Below are 24,762 nucleotides of genomic sequence, written 5' to 3'. Positions count from 1 at the left end.
CTGCTGCCCACTCTAAGAAAGGCCACAGACCAATAAATGTTACCTTCGTTGTTGTGTCAGCAGTCTCTGCATGGACTATGATCAGATAGAGACAGCTTGTTAAGGCTAGTCCTACAGGAAAAGGGGCCTAGGCTAGAGATATTTAATTGTTTTGTTAAATCTTATATATATATATACACACACACACATATGTATATATATATTTTAACCTTTATTCTGACTACCATAAATCCTAAATTTGGTGCTGTCTACTCATTTAAGGACAAGACAGTCATGAGTCAGTGTAATGAGAGAAAAACATTAAATCGCAGCTATACTTTTATTTTCCTGAAGGACCTTGAGCCATGAATCACGTGAGGATCGGCTCTCACAGGGCAGAGATCTTGCGCAGTGTCAGGAGGTACAGGTGGGGCACACAGAGATCTGGGACCACTGATGAAACTTCTCAGATCCTTTCTTGTCACAGTAAATGTGCTCTGGCCCAGATTAATGTGTGAAGTCTCTAGATAATGTGTACTATCGCATCACTTATACAGAAATAATCATGAGATACCTCTCATTTTATACTTAGCTACATAGTATGTGTTATATTTTCCAGGAAGCTACATCCCATAAATATTAGCCTCAGGAAGGTTAAGTAGCTGTCCCCAAGTCACACAGCTGGGAAATAGGAAAGCCAGATTAAAAGTGAGGTCTCCCAGTTGTTGCAGGGCCCACCTGCTTACCGTCAGCGGAGTGTTTCTCAGAGTGGACCTAACAGGCTTAAGAACCCAACAGCAGGAGGAAAAGTTGATCTGAAGGTTTTCTCTCCAAGACAACGCACTCTTCCATGCTTCCAGAGCTAGCTTCTGAGTGTGGCTATGGGTGACTTGAGTCCAGACAGACCCACTGTCTCGTGGATTAATGCTTTTGATCACAGGATGGAGAAGTTGTTAAGGTGGATTCAAATCCCTCACTACTTCAACTCAAGTGTGCATTTGCTGAAGGTGAACCCAAGGCATCATCTGTGTCCACAGGATGGCTTCTTCATCAGGGTCTGGAAAAGAGAATCAGTTTTTCTCACTGTGGGACTGTGAACATTATATTGATATTAATGCCAGATATTATATGACCACAAGACAGTTCCGCCCAAGAAAGATGAGTATGTGGGTGAATTCATTCAGTGGAGGGAGCAGAAAATTTGACCTAACACACAAGAATAATTGATCTGTAGGAATACTAAATAGAAGGTCTATATAGTCAGACAGTCTGAATTAAAATTGTTTTCCCTGGCAGTTGCATTTGTTTTCACTTTTCTAAAATATGTTGTATATGATTTCAGAGACATTGGAAAAGACAAAATCTTAAGATGTTAAAATTTGTCTCATCCATGGCACATATTAAGCTTCCTTAGTGAATATGTGTGTATATTCACACAAATATGCACTCTATCCCAAAGGTGCCTTTACATTTTGATGGTGGAATTAGTTTTAGGGGATACATTTTAAAACTGTAAAATAACATGAATGAACTCTTTCCTTCCATAACCATTTTTGCCCTTTATTCACCATCTGCATGAACCAGACACCAGATAGGAAGTGGTTAATTTTTGATGGGCCAGTAGATGCAGTATGGATTGAGAATATGAACACTGTGCTGGATGATAACAAAAAGCTGTGTCTGATGAGTGGCGAGATTATCCAAATGTCACCACAGATGAATCTTATTTTTGAGCCGATGGATTTAGAAGTTGCTTCTCCTGCCACTGTAAGTTCTCAGTTTTCACATCTGCTAATAAATTTGAAATGTTATAAGTGTGTTTATTGCTTAGTAATTTTGACTCTAGCTGAAAAAAAGTATTTACAGAATTCATTCTAACAGCCATCTGTGATTCTCCAAGGGCAGACATGTCTGTTGACATACCTTGACAATGATAAGAGTCAGGGATATTTCCCTCTTTGTCTAGGACCATTTGGTAAAGTCATACATGAAAATTTAGATGAGGAAATTGTATAAAAGTATGCCTTTTTCCTCCACAAGTTTCCTGAAAACTGTAAGAAACAGATGTACTGAGTCATCCTTCTTTTATAAGCAGTACCTTGGTGGTAAACAGTGATTGTTTTTCCAGGTCTCCAGATGTGGGATGATATACATGGAGCCTCATATGCTAGGCTGGAGACCACTAATGTTGTCTTGGATAAATCTTTTACCTGCTACAGTTACTGTTATTCAGAAGGAATTTATAATAGGCTTATTTGACAGAATGGTTCCTGTTTCTGTTGAATTTATTAGGAAACATACAAAGGTAAGAGGGATGAAAGTTTTAAGATTTAAAAAATAAATGGAAAATCCAAATTAGCCATATATATACATTTTAATGTCTACTTTATTGTCAACTACCAGATATTAAAATAATTTCTTAATTAGTTTGATTAAAAACTCTTATTAAAGTTTTAAATTTTTTTATTAATATAGTTCTCCAAAAAAGTTTTTTAAACAAAGCATCTTATGGTTTGAGAAAATGTATGGATGATAATCTTTTCCATTAAAAAAACAAACTTGAAGTCCCACCTAATCACATCTAGGTGAAAATATTCTAAAAGGTGATCTCTCATTTCTGATGAACTATTACTTTAAAAATAGTTTCCCTCTTATAAAACTAGAATTATAATACTAACACCTTTTTGTAGATGTTTTGGCTGTTATAACTAAATGAGTTCAATAAAAATTAGTTAATACTGTTTAAATTAGTGCCTCATTTAAACTGCTTCATAGACTTTTTTCTCTGATTTTTCAGGAATTATCTCCTACTTCAGATACAAACTTAGTCCGATCCCTAATGAATCTGATAGACTGTTTTATGAGTGACTTTGCTGATGAAGTCAAAGTAAGAGAGAGACATGATCGAGAAACTTACTCTTTACTTGAGGTAAGTCCATGTACTCTTTACATGAGGTAAGTCTTTGAATCTTGCAATAGAAAAAGATTTATTGCTTTCCCCAGTAAATTTTCCTAATTAATTAACCTCATTTTTCCTGGAACTGGAGGCTGGATAATGGGTGGAAGCTGAACAGTGAGAAAGAATCAGGTCCCAAATACCAGGTGCTGATAGGAAAACTCCTTGCCTGGTGTTGTATTGACTCATGAAGTTTGGGTGGAGCCAATGACCCCCACAGATCTGCTACTGATACCTTGAATCATTTGGCCCAGTCTCAAAGATGATGGCAGCTCTGTTGGTAAAGAATCTGCCTGCAGTGCAAGACCTGGATGCAATCCCTGGGTTGGGAAGATTCCTTGGAGGAGGGAATGGCAACCCACTCTAGTATTCCTGCCTGGAGAATATCCATGGACAGAGAAGCCTGGTGGGTTGCAATCCATGGGGTCACAGTCAGACAAGACTGAGCAACTGAGCACAGCACACAGCAAAGATGATCAGTCCCCAAAATGTCAATGACCATTTGACAACAAGATTCACTTCCCCCTTCAACCTCCAAATTATAATTTATTTTTTCTTCCCTAATGTTTCTCCTTTTTCATGAGATATAAATATTTAAAATATATGTGTGTATATAAATATTTAGAATTAAGAAAGCAAGAAGATATATAATCTATAAATGTTTTAAATATAGGAATAAAATTATCAACAGACCTTGAATCTTCTTTAATAAAAAATTACATATGGCTAATGGTAGCACTTTTAATGTAGTCAGTGTTACTTTTCTGCTTTTTTTATGAAATGCATTTTAAATTTCATTTAAAATAGTTTTCAAAAAGAGTCTGAATAATCTAGGTGTAGATGAATGGTGTCAAGCTAGAGTTCACAACTTTTATGAGTATAGTCAGAACTGTTAGCTTTGGCATGGAAAAGGAGATTTGATTTTAAAACAAACAAACAGACCCTCTTATTTGAGCAGTGTCTTGTTCTGTTCCCTCTGCCTGAGTCATAAGAAAGCTTGCAGGACTTTGGTTCTAATGATACAGTCAATGCTTGGATAATTATTACAACAGGTAAATGAAAGTGTACGAATTTGTTTTACTTTACAAAACATTGTATCAAAATTTAATAAACATATATTGTGAGTTGATTACTCTTTATTAAAATATGCTTTTACTTTAATAAAAAGTTATCTCAATGTTCTTTTTAATATCAAAGTTCAGCTGTATACTTGAATTAGCACCTGATTTACCAGACTAATCATTCTAAGTTTTTACTATGCCTAGAATTTATGCTTTGCATTATATTGTCTTCTCTGATAGTAAGATTTTATGACATGTAACTTAATAGAAAAAACTAATTATTACAAAATCCCGAGATTACCTACTACCATGTATCAATTTATTCATTTCCATTCAAAGATATTAATCTGGGTGATCTGATTTAAGCTTCAACGATGGATTAAAGTTATTCTTTAATGCATTCTATCTTCTCATCTCTCCAAATCAGGGCATTTTTCTGTTTTCTTTGATCTGGTCTGTCGGTGCTTCTTGTAAAGATGATGATCGGTTGAAATTTAGTAAGATTCTTCGAGAACTAATGGAAGGCCCAATTTCAGATATAACTCGAAATAGATTTAAATTACTGAGTGGAACTGAACAAACATCTTCAAAACGACTAACTGTTCCATTCCCTGAGAAAGGAACAATTTATGATTATCGGTTTGTCACTGAGGTAAGAGTTTTGAAGCAAGATCTGCACCTGCCAACCAGGCAGGGTTTCCCTGGGACACACGTGGCACAAATTGGCTCTGTGGCCACCTTGTCACCGCTGTCTACCTAAGAGACAGCATGGAGTAGGAGATGGTGTGCTGGATGTGAAGTCAGGCACATCTGGGTCTGGCTTCTTTCCGTATAGCCTTGGACTGGTTTTTAATCTCCCCAAGGCTTGTTTTTCTCATTGATAAAATGGGATAAATAAAAGTGCTGATTGGTCCGGCTGTGCCATTACATACAATCATACGTTAGGACATCCAGTCTAGCAGCAGGTGAGTACTGCTCAAGGATACACCTCTGGGAGGTTCATGGTGCAGGTTAGCGCCTCACGGGCTGAGTTCCTACAGGACCGCAGATGGGTTGTTAGGAATTCAGCACTTCCCAAACAGAATGGACAATATACCCTGGGTGGTGTGTGTTCACTTGTTTGTTTTTGTGTAACAGCTCCCATAAGTACAGTAATTGAGGGCTAAGTTTAGGCATACGTGTTATTTAAATATGGGCTTCCCGGGTGGCATTAGTGGTAATGCCCGCTGGTAAAGGACCCGCCTGCCAATGTGAATTCTTCCCTCCTGGGTTGGGAAGATCCCCTGTAGGAGGGCATGGTAGGCCACTCCAGTATTCTTTCCTGGAGAAATTCATGGACAGAAGAGCCTGCTGGGCTACAGTTCATAAGGTTGCAGAGTCAGACACGACTGAAGTGACTTAGCATGCATGCGTTATTTAAATAGACGCAGCTTTTAGTGAAATTGGGATCACTCTATATCCTCACTGGGCAGTTTCATATCCTTCCCTTAATAAAGGGAACAACTCTATCTCACTGATGCTGCTTTAATAAAGCTTATTTTTCTAAAACTCCCTATATTCTACCATTTCAGTGGACCGTGATCAATTCAGTTTCCTAATCTTGCACATTGAAGTGTTTTTGTTGTTTTAGTTTTGGTGCTTTGGTGAGTATTCTTGTATACAAGTCATTGTTTACATATCTGATTGTTTCTTTAAGATAGGTTCATCAAATGGGAATTAGCGTTATCAATTTAAAAATTTTTACAATTCTTGAGAATCATATTGCTGAACTCACCTCAGAAGACACTCTTCACCCTGTCAACTGCAAGATACCTTTTTATCTTTGCTAATTTTATGATATCCTAAATTTTCAGAGCACTTTGCAGTTTATTAAGTTTTCCCACAATCACTTTTATTTTATTTCCCAGTGAAATGGAAAGATAGGATTATTTTCCAGATTTTACCATTGAGGGAATTGAGACTCAGAGATATTTTGTGGTTTTCCCAGAATTGCACATCTCTAAATGACTATCTGTTCCAGGTTTTCTGATTCTTAATTTTTCCTTCCCTATAAGGTGGCAAAAGATTCATGTTAGAAAGATTATTAAGAATATCAAAGGAGCATTGTTTCTTCATCAGTTTTAGAAAGTTCTAGTGATTTCTTTGAAATACTGTTTTTAGAGTAATGCAAATTTAGCCTCCTTATATTTTCTACTCTGTGCTCAACACATCCAAATGATACAAAAATGAATAAAGGACAGTACTGTCTTATGTGAGTTCCTGAATTCTTCAGGAGAATGTCATGTGTCAGTTCAGTTCAGTTGCTCAGTCCTGTCTGACTCTTTGCGACCCCCTGAACTGCAGCACGCCAGGCCTCCCTGTCCCTCACCAACTCCTGGAGTTCACACAAACCCATGTCCATCCAGTCAGTGATGCCATCCAACCATCTCATCCTCTGTTGTCCCTTTCTCCTCCTGCCCTCAATCGTTCCCAGCCTTGGGGTCTTTTCTTTTTTTTTTTTTAAATTTATTTTAATTTTTTTTTATTTTTTTTTCAGTGTTTATTTATTTATTTATTTATTTAAATTTTAAAATCTTTAATTCTTACATGCGTTCCCAAACTTGACCCCCCCTCCCACCTCCCTCCCCACAACATCTCTCTGGGTCATCCCCATGCACCAGCCCCAAGCATGTTGCACCCTACGTCAGACATGGACTGACGATTCAATTCTTACATGATAGTATACATGTTAGAATTCCCATTCTCCCAAATCATCCCACCCTCTCCCTCTCCCTCTGAGTCCAAAAGTCCGTTATACACATCTGTGTCTTTTTTCCTGTCTTGCATACAGGGTCGTCATTGCCATCTTCCTAAATTCCATATTATGTGTTAGTATACTGTATTGGTGTTTTTCTTTCTGGCTTACTTCACTCTGTATAATCAGCTCCAGTTTCATCCATCTCATCAGAACTGACTCAAATGAATTCTTTTTAACGGCTGAGTAATACTCCATTGTGTATATGTACCACTGCTTTCTTATCCATTCATCTGCTGATGGACATCTAGGTTGTTTCCATGTCCTGGCTATTATAAACAGTGCTGCGATGAACATTGGGGTACATGTGTCTCTTTCAATTCTGGTTACCTCGGTGTGTATGCCCAGCAGGGGGATTGCTGGGTCATAATGTAGTTCTATTTGCAATTTTTAAGGAATCTCCACACTGTTCTCCATAGTGGCTGTACTAGTTTGCATTCCCACCAACAGTGTAGGAGGGTTCCCTTTCTCCACACCCTCTCCAGCATTTATTGCTTGCAGATTTTTGGATCGCAGCCATTCTGACTGGTGTGAAGTGGTACCTCATTGTGGTTTTGATTTGCATTTCTCTAATAATGAGTGATGTTGAGCATCTTTTCATGTGTTTGTTAGCCATCCGTATGTCTTCTTTGGAGAAATGTCTATTTAGTTCTTTGGCCCATTTTTGATTGGGTCGTTTATTTTTTGGAATTGAGCTGCATAAGTTGCTTGTATATTTTTGAGATTAGTTGTTTGTCAGTTGCTTCATTTGGTATTATTTTCTCGCATTCAGAAGGCTGTCTTTTCACCTTGCTTATACTTTCCTTTGTTGTGCAGAAGCTTTTAATTTTAATTAGATCCCATTTGTTTATTTTTGCTTTTATTTCCAGAATTCTGGGAGGTGGATCATAGAGGATCCTGCTGTGATTTATGTCTGAGAGTGTTTTGCCTATATTCTCCTCTAGGAGTTTTATAGTTTCTGATCTTACATTTAGATCTTTAATCCATTTTGAGTTTATTTTGTGTGCGGTGTTAGAAAGTGATCTAGTTTCATTCTTTTACAAGTGGTTGACCAGTTTTCCCAGCACCACTTGTTAAAGAGATTGTCTTTACTCCATTGTATATTCTTGCCTCCTTTGTCAAAGATAAGGTGTCCATATGTGTGTGGATTTATCTCTGGGCTTTCTATTTTGTTCCATTGATCTATGTGTCTGTCTTTGTGCCAGTACCATACTGTCTTGATGATTGTGGCTTTGTAGTAGAGCCTGAAGTCAGGCAAGTTGATTCCTCCAGTTCCATTCTTCTTTCTCAAGATTGCTTTGGCTATTCGAGGTTTTTTGTATTTCCATACAAATCTTGAAATTATTTGTTCTAGTTCTGTGAAAAATGTGGCTGGTAGCTTGACAGGGATTGCATTGAATTTGTAAATTGCTTTGGGTAGTATACTCATTTTCACTATATTGATTCTTCTGATCCATGAACATGGTATATTTCTCCATCTATTAGTGTCCTCTTTGATTTCTTTCATCAGTGTTTTATAGTTTTCTATATATAGGTCTTTAGTTTCTTTAGGTAGATATATTCCTAAGTATTTTATTCTTTTCGTTGCAATGGTGAATGGAATTGTTTCCTTAATTTGTTTTTCTACTTTCTCATTATTCGTGTATAGGAATGCAAGGGATTTCTGTGTGTTGATTTTATATCCTGCAACTTTACTATATTCATTGATTAGCTCTAGTAATTTTCTGGTGGAGTCTTTAGGGTTTTCCATGTAGAGGATCATGTCATCTGCAAACAGTGAGAGTTTTACTTCTTCTTTTCCAATTTGGATTCCTTTTATTTCTTTTTCTGCTCTGATTGCTGTGGCCCAAACTTACAAAACAATGTTGAATAGTAGTGGTGAGAGTGGGCACCCTTGTCTTGTTCCTGACTTTAGGGAAATGCTTTCAATTTTTCACCATTGAGGATAATGTTTGCTGTGGGTTTGTCATAGATAGCTTTTATTATGTTGAGGTATGTTCCTTCTATTCCTGCTTTCTGGAGAGTTTTTATCATAAATGGATGTTGAATTTTGTCAAAGGCCTTCTCTGCATCTATTGAGATAATCATATGGTTTTATTTTCAATTTGTTAATGTGGTGAATTACATTGATTGATTTGTGGATATTGAAGAATCCTTGCATCCCTGGGATAAAGCCCACTTGGTCATGGTGTATGATCTTTTAATGTGTTGTTGGATTCTGATTGCTAGAATTTTGTTGAGGATTTTTGCATCTATGTTCATCAATGATATTGGCCTGTAGTTTTCTTTTTTTGTGACATCTTTGTCAGGTTTTGGTATTAGGGTGATGGAGGCCTCATAGAATGAGTTTGGAAGTTTACCTTCCTCTGCAATTTCTGGAAGAGTTTGAGGAGGATAGGTGTTAGCTCTTCTCGAAATTTTTGGTAGAATTCAGCTGTGAAGCCGTCTGGACTCAGGGTCTTTTCAAATGAGTCAGCTCTTCACATCAGATGGCCAAAGTATTGGAGTTTCAGCTTTAGCATCATTCCTTCCAAAGAAATCCCAGGGTTGATCTCCTTCAGAATGGACTGGTTGGATCTCCTTGCAGTCCAAGGAACTCTCAAGAATCTTCTCCAACACCACAGTTCAAAAGCATCAACTCTTCGGCACTCATAGTCCAACTCTCACATCCATACATGACCACTGGAAAAACCATAGCCTTGACTAGACGGACCTTTGTTGACAAAGTAATGTCTCTGCTTTTGAATATGCTGTCTAGATTGGTCATAAATTTCCTTCCAAGGAGTAAGCGTCTTTTAATTTCATGGCTGCAATCACCATCTGCAGTGATTTTGGAGCCCAGAAAAATATAGTCAGCCACTGTTTCCCTATCTGTTTGCCATGAAGTGATGGGACTGGATGCCATGATCTTCGTTTTCTGAATGTTGAGCTTTAAGCCAACTTTTTCACTCTCCTCTTTCACTTTCATCAAGAGGCTCTTTAGTTCTTTTTCACTTTCTGCCATAAGGGTGGTGTCATCTGCACATCTGAGGTTTTTGATATTTCTCCCGAAAATCTTGATTCCAGCTTGTGCTTCCTCCAGCCCAGCATTTCTCATGATGTACTCTGCATATAAGTTAAATAAGCATGGTGACAATACACAGCCTTGGTGTACTCCTTTTTCTATTTGGAACCAGTCTGTTCTTCCATGTCCAGTTCTAACTGTTGCTTTCTGACCTGCATACAGGTTTCTCAAGAGGCAGGTCAGTTGCTCTGGTATTCCCATCTCTTTCAGTATTTTCCCCAGTTTATTGTGATCCACGCAGTCAAAGGCTTTGGCATAGTCAATAAAGCAGAAATAAATGTTTGTCTTGAACTCTCTTGCTTTTTTGATGATCCATACACTAGGACAAAAGAGTTCCATATGTCAAGGTCCAGGGACCTGGGGCATTTTTGGAAACAGTAGACTCATCAGTGAGGCTGGGTTGTGGGATACTGGAAGATGTGAAGGAAGATGGGTCTGGATTTTAATATACTTTGAATGACCACGAGCTTATACTGGATTTTCTAAGAATGGAGAGGGCAGTGGTGTTTTTCTAAGGAGAGTTAACATACTTTTGAAATTTTTGTTATAGACACTGCCTTAGCAAATGAAAACTTTAGTTCACAAAGCTAATAGGATGCAAAGATACAGTGTAATGTTACCTCATAATAATAATAATCTCATATTAAGAAATCTTGTCTGTTCTGGATATCTCTTACACATCAACATGAATTTAGCTAATAATATTGAGACATACACTTAAAAATGGTTGAAGGTAAATTTTAGGTGTTTTTTTCCTTACTACAATTTAAAAAGGAGACATACTACTATAAATAAAATAGATAACTAATAAGGACCGATATATAGCACCGGGAACTTTACTCAGTACTCTAATGATGTGTATGGAAAAATAATCTTAAAAAGAGTGGATATATGTATATGTATAAGTGATTCACTTTGCTGTACAGCAGATACACAACAGTGTAAATCATCTATACTCCCATAAAATTTTTTTAAAAGAGAAAGAAATCTTGCTTGAAATAATAAGCTGATGTTGCAAGTACCATTATAAAAGTCAAACAAATGCAGCTGATGGTCTGTGTAGAAAAATATTATGTATTGGTTAACATTTATTGAATAATATTCTTTACTCTTTAACACATTGATTAGATCAGTTTTCTCAATGCTATTAAAGAATCTAATATTTGGCAAAAGTAACTGATCTTTGGGTTGATATAATCAGTGGTTCCAGGACATCAAATTATTACATCATTGCCATTTCATTTTTATCCATACACAACCCCAATATCTCTTTAATTTAACACAAAATTTAAAAACTTAGAGTGAAGAGTTTTAAAGGATAAAAACAAATGTATACATATCGAGGATTGTTGGTCTTGATCTTTCGTCTTTTCTGCAGTGATGCAGAAATACAGAGCTTCTGAATGTATTTTAAAACATGACGTTCACTGTTTGGTTATTTGTTGTAAACAGGGAATAGGAAAATGGGAACCATGGGTAAAGAAGTTAGCTGAAGCTCCTCCAATTCCTAAGGATGTGATGTTTAATGAAATCATTGTGCCAACTCTGGACACAATTCGATACTCTGCACTAATGGAATTGTTGACCACCCATCAAAAGCCTTCAATATTTGTAGGACCAACAGGAACGGGAAAGAGTGTTTACATTATTGTAAGTATTGTAGAAATATACATATTAAAACGTGCATAATAATCCAAAGAATATTATTTCTTAAATGACCTGAACTGGTAGGCAGTGTTTTTAAAATAGTTATATATTTCTACATTTCTATGTTGGAACCATAGAGAATTTTTGAGTAATTATCAAATTATCAAAATTACCAAAACGTCTCTTTCCAAAGAGGATTTATCTTTGAAAATTGATTAAAGATATGCTACTTTATATCACTAAATTATTGTCCATTTAAAAGGTATTTTAATGAAAATAGCTTATATAGGACAAAGAATTTTATCTGCCTTAAAAAAAACAGTGTTTTGGTTGATATTTAATTTTCTAAATGATTGAATATGTGAACATTACTGTGTGGTAATAAGACTGATTTTCTTTAATAATTTCTGGGATCATACCCACTGTGTGTTAAGAAAATGTTAGCTGTTATAAAAGATATGCCCCAAATCTCAGTAGCTTTATGAAACCTGAGTTCTCTTGTGTTTAAGGGGTCATACTAATCGAAGACCAGTTCTTGCCTCTACTTTCAGATTTCTGAAAACAGAAGGCTGGCTGGAACTAAGAGTGAATAGCACCTCCAGCCTTTGGCATGGCACGTAAGTGCAAGTTTCTCCCGGGTCAGTTGGACAATGTAAAATATAAGTGAACCTGATCATTCCTGGGACTCCATCCCATATAACTGCCTACAGCAGGGAGGGAATGCCACTACTCCTCTTCAGTCAGCAAACTGTGCAATGTGAATGTTCCTTTGGAGTATCTAAGGAACCTTCCCATCTGCTCTTCTCAGAGAGCAGACATTTGGAAGCTGCCCTGGAAGCCGGCAAGATAGCCTTAATCAGGAGGAATCACAATGACCCCAGCGAATAGGACTTTTGCCTTCTCCCTCCAGCTGTGCTCACTACCCAACTGTGGGATAGGAAGAAGATAGAGGAGGCAGGTGGAGGAGAGGGGAGGACCTGTTGGTGGGCCCTCCCCCATTGCAGGTTCCCAGTCGATTCTCTTTTCCCCAATTGTGGTAGTATTTGTTTATAGTTCTTTATCGATTCTATGTTTAATACAGCCCCCCCCCCCTTTGGGTTATGTAGTCAAATAATTGTTCTGGTATTATTTGTTGAATAATTTCTTCCCCAAGAGATTGAAACGTTGCTTTTATTGTACTAAATGCTGTATGTTTCAGGGAGTATCCAAGAGTGGGGAGGGAAGAAGTTTAGACTGAGGTTTTAAATCAAGGTGTTGAGTTGGACTGAATTTTTAAAAAAAAATGTACAGAAAGCTAAAGGATTTATCTAAGATACTATCAAGAATTAGGAAATGAAGACATGATTCAAGGAGGTGGGTGGGAAAAATAAAGCCTTCTGTCATTTGTACTCCCATCAAATGGCAGTCCAGCTAACAAACTGCCCAGGCCAAAAAAAATTTACTTTTCACACCATTGGAAACATACTTCGCATATTATTTTGTAATCTGCTTTTTTTCTTCTTAATATACTGTAAATACTTTCCTATTTTATTATTCTTCTACAAGATGATTTGTAGAACACAACATCTTGGTTAAGAATCATTGTAATTGTACCTTCTTTCCAGTTAATTCCATTTTGAAAGTACAAATTATATTATGTAAGCTTCCTAACTTAAAGTCAGATAACTTGTAGAAAGATAGTAAGCTGTATTACAGAGAACTTTGATCTGCAGAGAGACAAGTGGCAGTCTAAGTTATTGTCTCATTTCTGAGACCTTAAGCCAAGTTTCTTAAGCTCTGAGTCCCTATGATTTTATGATGAGTAGGAGTGTGTACTGGAGAAGGAACTGGCACCCCACTCCAGTACTCTTGCCTGGAAAATCCCATGAACGGAGGAGCCTGGTAGGCTGCAGTCCATGGGATCGCTAAGAGTTGGACATGACTGAGCAACTTCACTTTCACTTTTCACTTTCATGCATTGGAGAGGGAAATGGCAACCCACTCCAGTGTTCTTGCCTGGAGAATCCCAGGGATGGGGGAGCCTGGTGGGCTGCCGTCTATGGGGTCGCGCAGAGTCAGACACAACTGAAGCGACTTAGCAGTAGCAGCAGCAGGAGTGTGTACTCTGCATGGTGTTTTTAGAAATCAGAAAAGCCATGTGCCCAGGGCCTGGACAGATAGAGACATTCCACTGACTTGGTAACTGTTATGTCTATTGATTCCATCTCTTTTCACATTATGAAACTTGAAGATTAAATTTGAGTACATCAGCAATGATGCTTAGTTGGTTATTTTCAAGTGTCAAAACATAATGGCAACTATGGCTTATCTTATTTCTTGCTATTATACAGAATTTTCTTTTAAATCAACTTAATAAAGATATCTACAAGCCTCTGCTGATTAACTTCTCAGCACAAACTACAGCAGCTCAAACGCAAAATATTATCATGTCAAAACTGGACAAAAGAAGAAAGGGAGTTTTTGGTCCTCCTTTGGGCAAGAAAATGGTAATTGCTCTCTGTTTCTATACATATAATACAGCACTGTTACTATTCTTGGGCATTGTTACATTCAGAAAGGAAACCAGATATACTAGAACTTGACATCCTTTTGTAGTATAGTTTTTATTAATGTATCACAAATGTGGGTTAAGAAGTCTTCTTAAAAGTGTTTTTATATTGTATGTGCATTTGGCAACTTGACATTAAAAACAAGCAGTTGCCTTTTGAATTCAAAGTAGAATATTCACCTGGGAAATTATCTTCCTTCCTAATTCTCTCATTAACATTTTTACTCAGCAGAGTCTTTGCTGCTTGCTCTCTAGGCCTTTAAATAACCAAGCTCTCAATTAACTTTTCTGTGTTCCTCTGCCAAGAATACCCTTCTCAGCCTCACTCTTATCAGTCAGAGTTTATAATCATTTGAAGATCACACCTTTCTCATTTATTTTAATTTATTGAAGTTGTACAAGGAAAAAAGAGAAAGCATATTGCGAAACAAGTTATATGAGAGGATTAATAAGTTCTATACTGTTAACCAAAAAGGTGAGTAATAAGACTGTCTCCCTATTCCTTGGTAACATGGATGCTAAGAGATAGTCCTGATGTGCAAAAAATCATCACTTTTCACTTACGTACTTCGCAAAAAGGTAATCTTATTCTTTGCCTGAACATTGTTTGCACCATAGGACACTATATTAAGATGCTAATGTTTTCTAATACCTTTTCTCCTTTCATTCTCAGGTTGTCTTTGTAGATGATGTCAATATGCCTGCTCGAGAGGTATATGGGGCCCAGCCTCCCATCGAGTTACTTAGACAGTGGTTAGATCACTGGAATTGGTATGACCTAAAAGACTGTTCTGTGATTAAACTAGTGGACATTCAAATTATGTGTGCTATGGGACCTCCAGGTATGTTTTCAGAGTTTGTGATCACTCTGGCTATGTATAAAGAGCAGGAGAAAGAGAAATCCTGTCAGACAACCTGAGTTACAGTGTTTCTATATTTTCTATGTCTCTTTGTTTGTTGTAACCTAACAGAGTGACCACATTGATCAACACCGCACAGTGGCTTGCCTTCTTTGTGGTCTGTGCTGTGTGCTGTGTTTAGTTGCTCAGTTGTGTCCGAATCTTTGCTATCCACTGGACTGTAGCCTGCAGGCTCCTGTGTCCCTCGAGTTATTCAGGGAAGAACACTGAAGTGGGTTGTCCTTTCCTTCTCCTGACCCAGGGATCAAACTCATGTCTCCTGCATTGCGGGCAGATTCTTTACCTGCTGAGCCATCAGAGAAGGCCTCTTTGGGGTGATTCTTCCCAAATCATACAGCTCTCCCAAATCCTTTCTCTTCCATGTTATCTTCCATCTTTGCTCCCTATTTCCTCTTCCTGCATTTTGAGGTCTCAGATCCCCTGAGAACCCAGATTCCCCTGCAGAAGCTCATTTTCTTCTGTTTCATTCCTTAAAATTTCAGCTGTGTGAAACATCCCTGCTTTCTCCTATCCCAATCACTTCCCATTTTAGTGAGTCTCTGGATTTAGACGAACTGTTGAGGTAAATTTAAGTAGGAAATGATGAAAAGAATGAAATATTAGATATTCATTATACTTTTCAAGGGAAGTTTATAAACTCAGCGATCTTTATGTAGGAAAAATTTTTCTTTAATTTTAGAATATCTGAAATAGCTTGATTTAACTAATCGGACATCTTTAACTGTTTTTTTCCTGAACTCAAGCTGTTGCTCTATATTTTTAATAACTTCCTTATTTCAATGTGCCATGTCTTAGGGAATTTTGCCACTATTTGCTTCTGAACCCTTGACCTTTATCTGACCTGTAATAGAGACAGTTTGCTCTGAGTCAGTAATTGCTCTCAGCACCCTCTTGGGGCCACTTTGAATGCTATTTCCCTCTTCTTTTTTTTTTTTCTGATTTTATTACTCCTGGGTCCCAGACTTCAGTTCTGCTTTGCCTCTTCCCATCCCCCAGCAGTCATTTGTAGTAAGTGTCTACTTTCCCTGCCTCTTTGGGGACTGGACAGGGGAGCAGACTGAATCCATGAGATACCTTTTCCTCTTGGACCTCATTTTCTAAGAAAAGACCACCATTTCTGAGTGTTCTCTGGGAGGAAAGGTTGAAGACACAGCTGGGTATATGATCTTACACCTTTCCTTCTGTAGCCCTTTCTCCATCTCCTTAAACTTGCCCAGGTAAATCAGTGTTTATTATGAGCTTCTAAATACATAGCAATACCTAACTGTTTTGATCTATAATTATAGACGACTGGTTATATGCTCTCACACATTGTTTATGTTTTTAGAATCAGCACAGTATAATGCAGTGGTAAAAGCAAAGTACAGATTTACTTGGTTTAAAACAAACGTAAAACCTGAACCTGTAGGTTTTTAAGCAAAATATATATTAAAGATATTACGCATTTTTAAAACCACTCTTTACTGGAGATTTCATGATAGAATCCCTTTAAAGAGACAGTGCATTTTATTGATACATGTGAGGATGACAATATAAACCAATTTTATAATATGGTATTACATTCTAAATCTGTTTTTAAAATTTCATATTTGAGATTGTAATAATTCTTTTGTGAAAATGAGATATTCCTCCAATTTTTGAAATTGAAAGCAGCCAGTGAAGTGGCCATGTGAACCACAAAGACTAGTCTTAGGGAAATTTATTTCAAGATGTGAGGGAAGAACAAGGCTGTATGTCAAGGTCATGCTGAATTTCAGCCATGTGAAAACGACCTTAAAGTGTGGTCAATCAGAACCATCAGGATTATATTAACATCGCATACAATATTATATTAATATTATATAGTATTGTCCTAATATTGTATTGTAATGAGAATGTTTGATAGTTTATTGGTTTGGGCTGTGTATGAATCATGGAGAAAGTGGACACTGGGTCTTTCTGTCCGCTTGGATTTCCTTTGGTAAATAGACCTGACCAAGATTATATCTGATTGAACTTATACAGATCATTTTCAACTAGAAAACAATACTTTGAGGTTGAGGAAACAACTGTTTTAAGATCAAGGTTATCCAAATAATTGATTACTTCTCACTGTGTGCCATTTGTCCATCTTTCACGCTGTTTTATGCTGTAAAGTGTAGAGAAAATACTCTGTTATATACGAGTAGCGTTGTTAAGGATTGTCCTTTTTGATATTTAGGTGGTGGTCGAAATCCAGTAACTCCTCGATACATGCGGCATTTTAATATTATAACAATCAATGAGTTTAGTGATAAATCTATGTTTACAATATTTTCTAGAATCTTAACCTGGCATTTAAAAACCTGGTAAGTAATTGCAAGTGTGTTTGTTTTTTCCTTAGTGGGTATAAAATCTTTGGGGAACATGTCAGTATAAGTAGTGCTTCTCAAACTTCCACAAAAGCACCTCCAGACAAGGAAGAAGGTAACAGGCAGCAGTTTCTTCCCTCTGCTCCCATCTCCAGGAATGGGAACAGAACACAAAAAGCCTGCAGGATCTCTCTCTTTTTCCTTTATTTGTCTGATGTCTTAGATTTTAACCTAAAAATTCATACACATTTTGCATCCTGTTGTGTAATATGTCCATGCTGGAACAATCAATATTTTGAATTTTTGCCATGTAGTTCAGTTAATGCTGGAAAGATTGCCAGGTTTATCCTGTGACTTTGACACCCTCTAGTAAAACTCTTGAGTTCCCCAGGGGTGTCCATGTCCAGGTTTGAGTGTAGCCTTGGAGCCTGTGCCCTGGGTAAATGTTGCTCCCTAGATCTGAACACTCAGCACTTCTCCACAAGATTTTTGGATGTAGGGAGCCAAGTGGCCCTGAGCAGTACAAGTCTTGCCTCCCTGATGTGGACACCATTCTCAGGAAATTGTCATTCCTTGTCTTATGCAATGGTGATGGAGGGGAAAGCTGACTGCTCATCAAGCCAGAAGTGAAATAAAGCCAGTTTTTTCAAATGGATATTCTCTCCCCAGGTTCTTTCTACCTTAATCATTCCTTTGCCCTTTAAAAGAAATCTTGCTTCACTATTTCACTTTGTTTTAACTCTCTTTTTTCTTTTTCCCCTTTCCCTACTTTTTTCTGATTTTTTTTCTCCCTTCCCTTTTTCTGAAACTACCCATTTCACCAGTGTTCTTCAAGGATCCTATCTATATGCAGCTAAGAATGCCAGGTAGTAGAAGAGGTTAGGAAGCATCATCTAGTAGATCCTGGGTTTGAGTTACATAATATGGGTTCCTTGGCTGGCTCTTCTGCCCATTTATTTAAGCAGTTTTAAGCACATTAAACTGGTCCTGCTTACTCATGGAGTTCCTGTGAACATAAAATAATGAATGGAAAGTAGCTTTAAAAGAAGTAAAAATTCTATTATTATTATTATAACAAGAAGTGGTAATTTTATAAACTAAATCAATTCTTTTAATATAAGAAACTTTCATATTAGTTGTACTAAATATCACTATGTGTCATAATTCTATGTTTGCTAATATTTTCTTTCTTTTCACTTAAAAAAATTTTAAGTTATAAATTTCCAGATGACTTTCTAGATTTGACAACACAAATTGTAAATGGTACAATGACTCTGTATAAAGAAGCAATGAAGAATCTCTTGCCTACTCCAGCTAAATCTCACTACCTGTTCAACCTCCGAGATTTCTCCCGTGTCATTCAGGGTGTGTGTTTGTCAAGACCAGAAACAGCAGAGACCAAAGAAGTGATTAAACGTCTTTGGGTTCATGAGGTAAATCTCTGTGCTACTAAAACATGATTATGCAAGAAACAAAGATTTTACCATGCCAAAAACTGGGTGAAGAAATATCCAGCAATTGTTGAAATACATTCCACTGTTTGGCATTATGAAGGTCAATGGTCAGGATAATTTTTAAAAATACTTCACACTAGCATATGCTATGATACTTAAGAAGCTTTATCTCTGATTTTCAGGACTTTCTGTTGATTTATAGGCTGTTTCAAAAGAGCTATCATTTTAAATCTCCTTTAAGTGACTAATCCTTTCAGTTTGACTTCAAATAATTTTGAGATGGAAATACTTTTGTTTTTTTGTTAGTTCATGAGTGTTAGCAGACTTATTCATAATAGCCAGAAAGTGGAAACAATTCAAATATACATTGGCTGATGAACAGACAAACGAGTGTGGGCTCTGTGTGTGTGTGTGTGTATGTATACATACACACAATGGAGGTCTTTTCAGCCCTAAAAAGAAATAAGGATATACGTTACAACATGAACAAAACTAGAAAACATTACACTAAGTAAAAGAAGCGAGACACAAAAGGCCAAATTCAATATATTATTTTTCCATTTATATGAAGTGTCTGGAATAAGCAAATGCATAGTGATAGAAAGTAGATTAATGGCTGCCAGAGGCTGTGGGGACATGGAGTAGGAATAGTAAGGAGTGACTGCTAATGGGTATAGGGTTTCTTTGGGGGGTGTTGAAAAAGATCTAGAATTAGATGGTGGCAATGGTTACACAACATTGTGAATATTCTAAAAGCTGTTGAATTATATGCTTTAAAAGTGAATTTTATGATATGTAAATTATCATAAAATTATTTATATGTAAATAATTAAAAGAATTTGTAATCAAGACTTTAAGATAAATAAGTTCAAAGCACAAATACAGGATAAATTCTTCCCTGCAAAGATTTAGATTTATAATGGAAACTTTTAAAAACATAAGGGATGGCAATAGAATAAAAGTTCCCTGTGGGGGAGGGAGGAGGGCAGCTATCCACAGAAGTGAGAGTGAGAGAGTCTGCTAAGGTATTGAGAATGTTCTGTATCTTGATCTTGGTGGTAGTTATGTGGGTGCATAATGTGTGAACATTCCTGGAGATGTACACTGAAGATTTTTGTACCTTATGATAAGGAAATTTTAAAAAAGAAAAAGAATCTTCCTAGTCATCATCCTCAAAATTTGTAAGTCAACAGTTACAGAATGGGGCCCTAGATGCAGGTGTGTTGACTGTCTTTGAGAAACACTGTCTTGGGTTCTTGCTTAATTGCAGTTAGATGATATTGTACTTGATTCATGCTTAAACACTGATGCCCAAAATATGTGGTTGGCTTAGTTTAGTTTCCTTTCCTCATTAAAAGAAAGGGGGCTTCAGTGTCTCAAGCTAAGGAAGTGACTATTGTCATATTTTGGGAAACCCAGTTGTCCAGGAGAGAAATAGCTTTTGCACTATTTGGTTAGAGTAAGTGGGAAGCTTCTATCATATCATTTATGTAGCCACTGGTGTTATGAAAAGGGATGACACTAGTATGTCAACTTGACAGCAGTGAAAATACTAAAATCATTATTGTTAAACATAATTAGGCTGATTCCAAGGCAGTTTGTAATAATTATTTCTCAGTTCTACAGTGCTTTCATACCTGTTGTCATTTCATTTTTTGCCATGCATCTGTGCGATTTGTAAGGCAAGTATTACCACTTCTGTTTTATAAGGTGAAAAAGCTGATACATACAGGATTAATGTTAGAAATTTAGCTGACAGAGATATGCATTGCTTGTATCATATGAGTATTGGTCTGTTGCTGCTGCTGCTGCTAAGTCGCTTCAGTCGTGTTCGACTCTGTGTGACCCCATAGACGGGCAGCCCACCAGGCTCCCCTGGGATTCTCCAGGCAAGAACACTGGAGTGGGTTGCCATTTCCCTCTCCAATGCATGAAAGTGAAAAGTGAAAGGGAAGTCGTTCAGTTGTGTCCGACTCTTAGCGACCCCATGGACTGCGGCCTACCAGGCTCCTCCATCCATGGGATTTTCCAGGCAAGAGTACTGGAGTAGGGTACCATTACCTTCTCTTAATATCTATAGATTTGCCAATAAATTCAAAATATTATCTGGCTGGGAAAAGGCAACAATCACTGCAAGGGAGTTGCAAAACGCTAGACACTGGGGCCCAGTTCTGTTACCTGTATCTCTATGACCAGCAAAAGCAGTCACCTACCTTCTCTAGTCTTTTTTCCCCTTCTCTAGTCCTTAGTGCACTTAATACCTCTATAATCTGGTGCAGTCTCCCTAATTTACCTTCATTTATTGGTAACAATGTAACTATGTTTTATTCCAAATATATGATCAAATTTAATATTTAAAATAAATATTATGCCATTCCTTGTTTAGATGTGCTTTTAATAAAACCCATGGAAATTTCTTGAGAGTACTTTTTATATTACTTCAGATTAGCACAGAAATAACACTTTAAAATAGGAAAATCGATTCTTAAAGCTGCTTTTTAATTATTGTACAGGTCCTGAGAGTATATTATGATCGCCTTCTGGATAATGCAGACAGAAGTTGGCTTATCAGCTACATTCAAGAAATCTTAAAAACATATATGGAAGAAAATTTTCATGAGCTTTTTCGAAGTTTGGATTTTGATAATGATGGGATAGTGGGAGAAGATGATTTACGCAGCTTAATGTTCTGTGATTTCCACGATCCCAAGAGAGAGGATACCAACTACAGAGAAATTGCAGATGTGGATGCTCTCCGGGTGATTGTAGAAGCTCACCTAGAAGAATACAACAACATGAGCAAAAAAACGATGAACCTTGTCTTGTTCCGGTTTGCCATCGAGCACATCAGCAGAATTTCCAGGATCCTGAAACAGCCTCGCAGCCATGCTCTTCTTGTTGGCGTTGGAGGGAGTGGAAGGCAGTCCGTCACCAGATTAGCTGCCCACATGGCTGATTCTTCAGTTTTCCAGGTTGAAATTGCCAAGGGCTATGGTAACTCTGAGTGGCATGAAGATTTAAAAGTGATCTTAAGAAAATGTGCTGAAGGGGAGATGCAGGGTGTTTTCCTGTTTACAGATACTCAGATTAAAAAGGAGTCATTTCTAGAAGATGTCAACAATCTGCTAAATGCTGGGGAGGTTCCAAATCTCTTTGCATTGGATGAGAAACAGGAGATATGTGATAAGATGCGTCAGATAGATCGCCAGCGGGATAAAACCAAACAAACAGACGGAAGCCCCATAGCTCTTTTCAACATGTTTGTTGACCGCTGCCGCAACCAACTGCATGTCGTCCTTGCCATGAGTCCCATTGGAGATGCATTTCGGATTCGTCTTAGAAAGTTCCCTGCTCTAGTAAACTGCTGTACCATTGACTGGTTTCAGGTATGGTCATGTACATTTTAGATAGGCTTCTAGAAATACTGATTCTCCATCGTCAGCATAACATTTTAGAGTCCACCCCACCCCCTGTAGTTGTGACTCAGCAAAATTTTCTGATCAATAATAATATATTTTATGAAATAAAAATTCAAAAATCATTGTAACAGAAAAACTTTTTATTACTAGTCTATACAGTCACTGACATCAACTTATTGTAGAAAGTTTTAGGATAAAGTTGTGTCTCTGGCAGGTTCCTGACAGGGAAGAAAGAATACCTGGGAAGGCCTCACTGAGGAAAGTTGAATGAACTGTTCATGAAGGTGTTGGGCAGGATTAAAGGAACTTGAGAGGGATGGTGAGGCAGGAAATGGTAAAGCATAGCAAGAAGATGTTACTACAGCTGGGTTTTAAGGGGCATAGGGAGGAAAACGTGTTACCGGAGCTTGAAGCAGTGTAAGTAGGAAAGTCTGACGGGACCAGGAACCCCAAAACTAGAGTTCAGCTTCTGCTAGAAAGCAAAAGGGATAGAAATGCCTCTACCTCTCTCTTCTCCCACCCTCCAGTCTCTTTCCATTAGAAAACCTGGCAGAAAGTCAAAAAGAAGAAGCTCCCAGTGACCACTTTTTCTAGTAAATTTCAGTATCAGAAGTACAGACATACAAGGGCATAGGGCAGGAAGTTTGTGAGCTGTGGCAGAGATCCTGTGAGTGAGATCTAACACACAGGAATTTTTTACCTTGGGGAATGTACATAGCCCCTTTGTCCCTCCAATGTCTGCTAAGATTTCATGAAAAAACATATTTATTGAACCCTTGTTTTGTAGCAGATCTTATTCTAAAGCTGGAGATGAGTCAGAAAATGAAATAGGCTAGGCTTCTGCTTTTCTTGAGTTTACTTATGTACTTACAAGTTAGTGAAAAATAATTCCATCATACAGGGTAGCATAAATGGAGTAAAAGGTTTTCTGAATCAATGACCTTTAGGAAGAAACATAAAGGGCAAAAAGTGTCAGTACTGAGAGGATCTGGTCAGAGACAAGAAATTAGTGAAGACAAGAGCTTCATAGGAAGAACGAATAGGGTGAGAAAAACTCAGGGTGGCAAGGGCATAGTACCTGAGGGGGAAATCATAGAGTTGGGTTGTAAAGGTGGAAAGGGCCAGATCAAGTAGAGATTTACAGATTAACTTTGGGTTTTGTTTTGAATATGTTGGGAAGTCTTCAAACAATTGTAAACTGAGAGTGTGAAATTAGCTGTTAATAATCTGCATCTGATGAGATCACTCTGACAGCTCCCTAGAGTACACAAGCATGGTGGACAATTAGGACAGTGTTGGAATATTCCAGAAAAATGATAACAGAGTTGAACTGCAATGGTGATTATAGGTGTAGAAGGAAAAGAGTTGGAAGCTATTTTAGGGATGGTGCCCGTAGAACTGGATTTCGAGATGGATATAGAATTGAGGTGTTTACTAAGTTGGGAAGATTACAACTATTTAGGGGGAGATATGGGCCATGATTCAGACTTGTTGAGTTTGAGGCGATTATGGAGGAAATCAAGGAGGTAGCTATTCATCTAATTCTGGAGTTTAGGGTAAAGGATAGTAACATTTACCTCAGAAATTTGGGGAGAATTGAATGAGATAATAATAGCAAAATGTGCAAAAAGATACACATTCTATAAATATGGTTCCTTTTTTCTCCCTTGCTCTTGCAATACTCATGTACAATTTCTCTAACTCCTGAACAAACCAGAAAGAGTTAACAACATTACATGCATTAGCTACTGGCTCCCTGTCCTAAGCAGCCAAGTACTTGGGGGGAAGTTTATCCTGAGTTTCTGTCCCATTCCATTCCTCATGCTTTCCCCTGCATTTCCACCATCTGTGAAGGACCTCAGTAGTAGTAACAGACTCCTGTCAGTAACTTCGATGATATGCTAAAGCATTTATCTTACATTCAGTCCTGGCCTGAAGATGCACTACAGGCAGTTGCCTCCCGCTTCCTGGAAGACATTGAAATGTCAGAGGAAATACGAGATGGCTGTATTGAGATGTGTAAAAGCTTCCACACTTCTACTATAGATTTATCGACATCCTTCTATGTTGAACTTCAAAGATACAATTATGTGACACCTACCTCTTATCTTGAATTAATCTCTACCTTCAAACTGTTGTTGGAAAAGAAAAGGAGGTAAAAATGAAATTTCTTATTCCTAAGTAAACTATGGTGGTTTTAAAACATTTGTGTGGACAAAAATGACATAGCAAAAATGAAGATTTTTATTTCATATATGTGTATACTGTGAGTTTTGTTGAATCATTTAATTATTTACTCCACAAACATTTTTAGGTTAGGGAGCAGGGCTTATTCTTTTGTGCACATGATTGCCTAGCACATCATAAATGTATAATCATATTTAAGGAATGAAGATGTGCCACTCACAGCTGCAGTAAGGCCCCAGGGTACTTTGACAGTAGTATTGGGTAAACATTCAGTTCAGTTCAGTTCAGTGCAGTGCAGTTGCTCAGTTGTGTCCAACTCTTTGCGACCCCATGAATCGCAGCACACCAGGCCTCCCTGTCCATCACCAACTCCCGGAGTTCACTCAGACTTGCATCCATCGAG

The 24,762-nt window shown here is 37.5% G+C and overlaps 1 protein-coding gene across 3 annotated transcripts in view; it reads left to right on the top strand.

Moving 5' to 3' along the window:
- The window catches only part of DNAH7 (dynein axonemal heavy chain 7), a 266,322-nt gene that overhangs the window by 137,708 nt on the left and 103,852 nt on the right, over positions 1–24,762 (top strand). For all 3 annotated transcript variants that reach the window (XR_006058804.2, XM_042244009.2, XM_004004780.6), the window contains 11 exons: positions 1,564–1,746; positions 2,108–2,284; positions 2,777–2,908; positions 4,424–4,648; positions 11,307–11,504; positions 13,832–13,987; positions 14,723–14,891; positions 17,170–17,296; positions 18,513–18,732; positions 21,267–22,139; positions 24,098–24,327. Coding sequence is in view for 2 of the 3 variants with exons in the window: in XM_042244009.2 (XP_042099943.1) it covers positions 1,564–1,746; positions 2,108–2,284; positions 2,777–2,908; positions 4,424–4,648; positions 11,307–11,504; positions 13,832–13,987; positions 14,723–14,891; positions 17,170–17,296; positions 18,513–18,732; positions 21,267–22,139; positions 24,098–24,327 (2,690 nt within the window). In the remaining variant the exon portion in view is untranslated. The remainder of the gene's footprint in view (positions 1–1,563; positions 1,747–2,107; positions 2,285–2,776; positions 2,909–4,423; positions 4,649–11,306; positions 11,505–13,831; positions 13,988–14,722; positions 14,892–17,169; positions 17,297–18,512; positions 18,733–21,266; positions 22,140–24,097; positions 24,328–24,762) is intronic.

This window comes from Ovis aries, chromosome 2 (assembly GCF_016772045.2).
Source record: "Ovis aries strain OAR_USU_Benz2616 breed Rambouillet chromosome 2, ARS-UI_Ramb_v3.0, whole genome shotgun sequence".
In the NCBI taxonomy this organism is placed as follows: Eukaryota; Metazoa; Chordata; class Mammalia; order Artiodactyla; family Bovidae; genus Ovis; species Ovis aries.
This window is presented reverse-complemented; position numbering and strand designations above follow the sequence as displayed.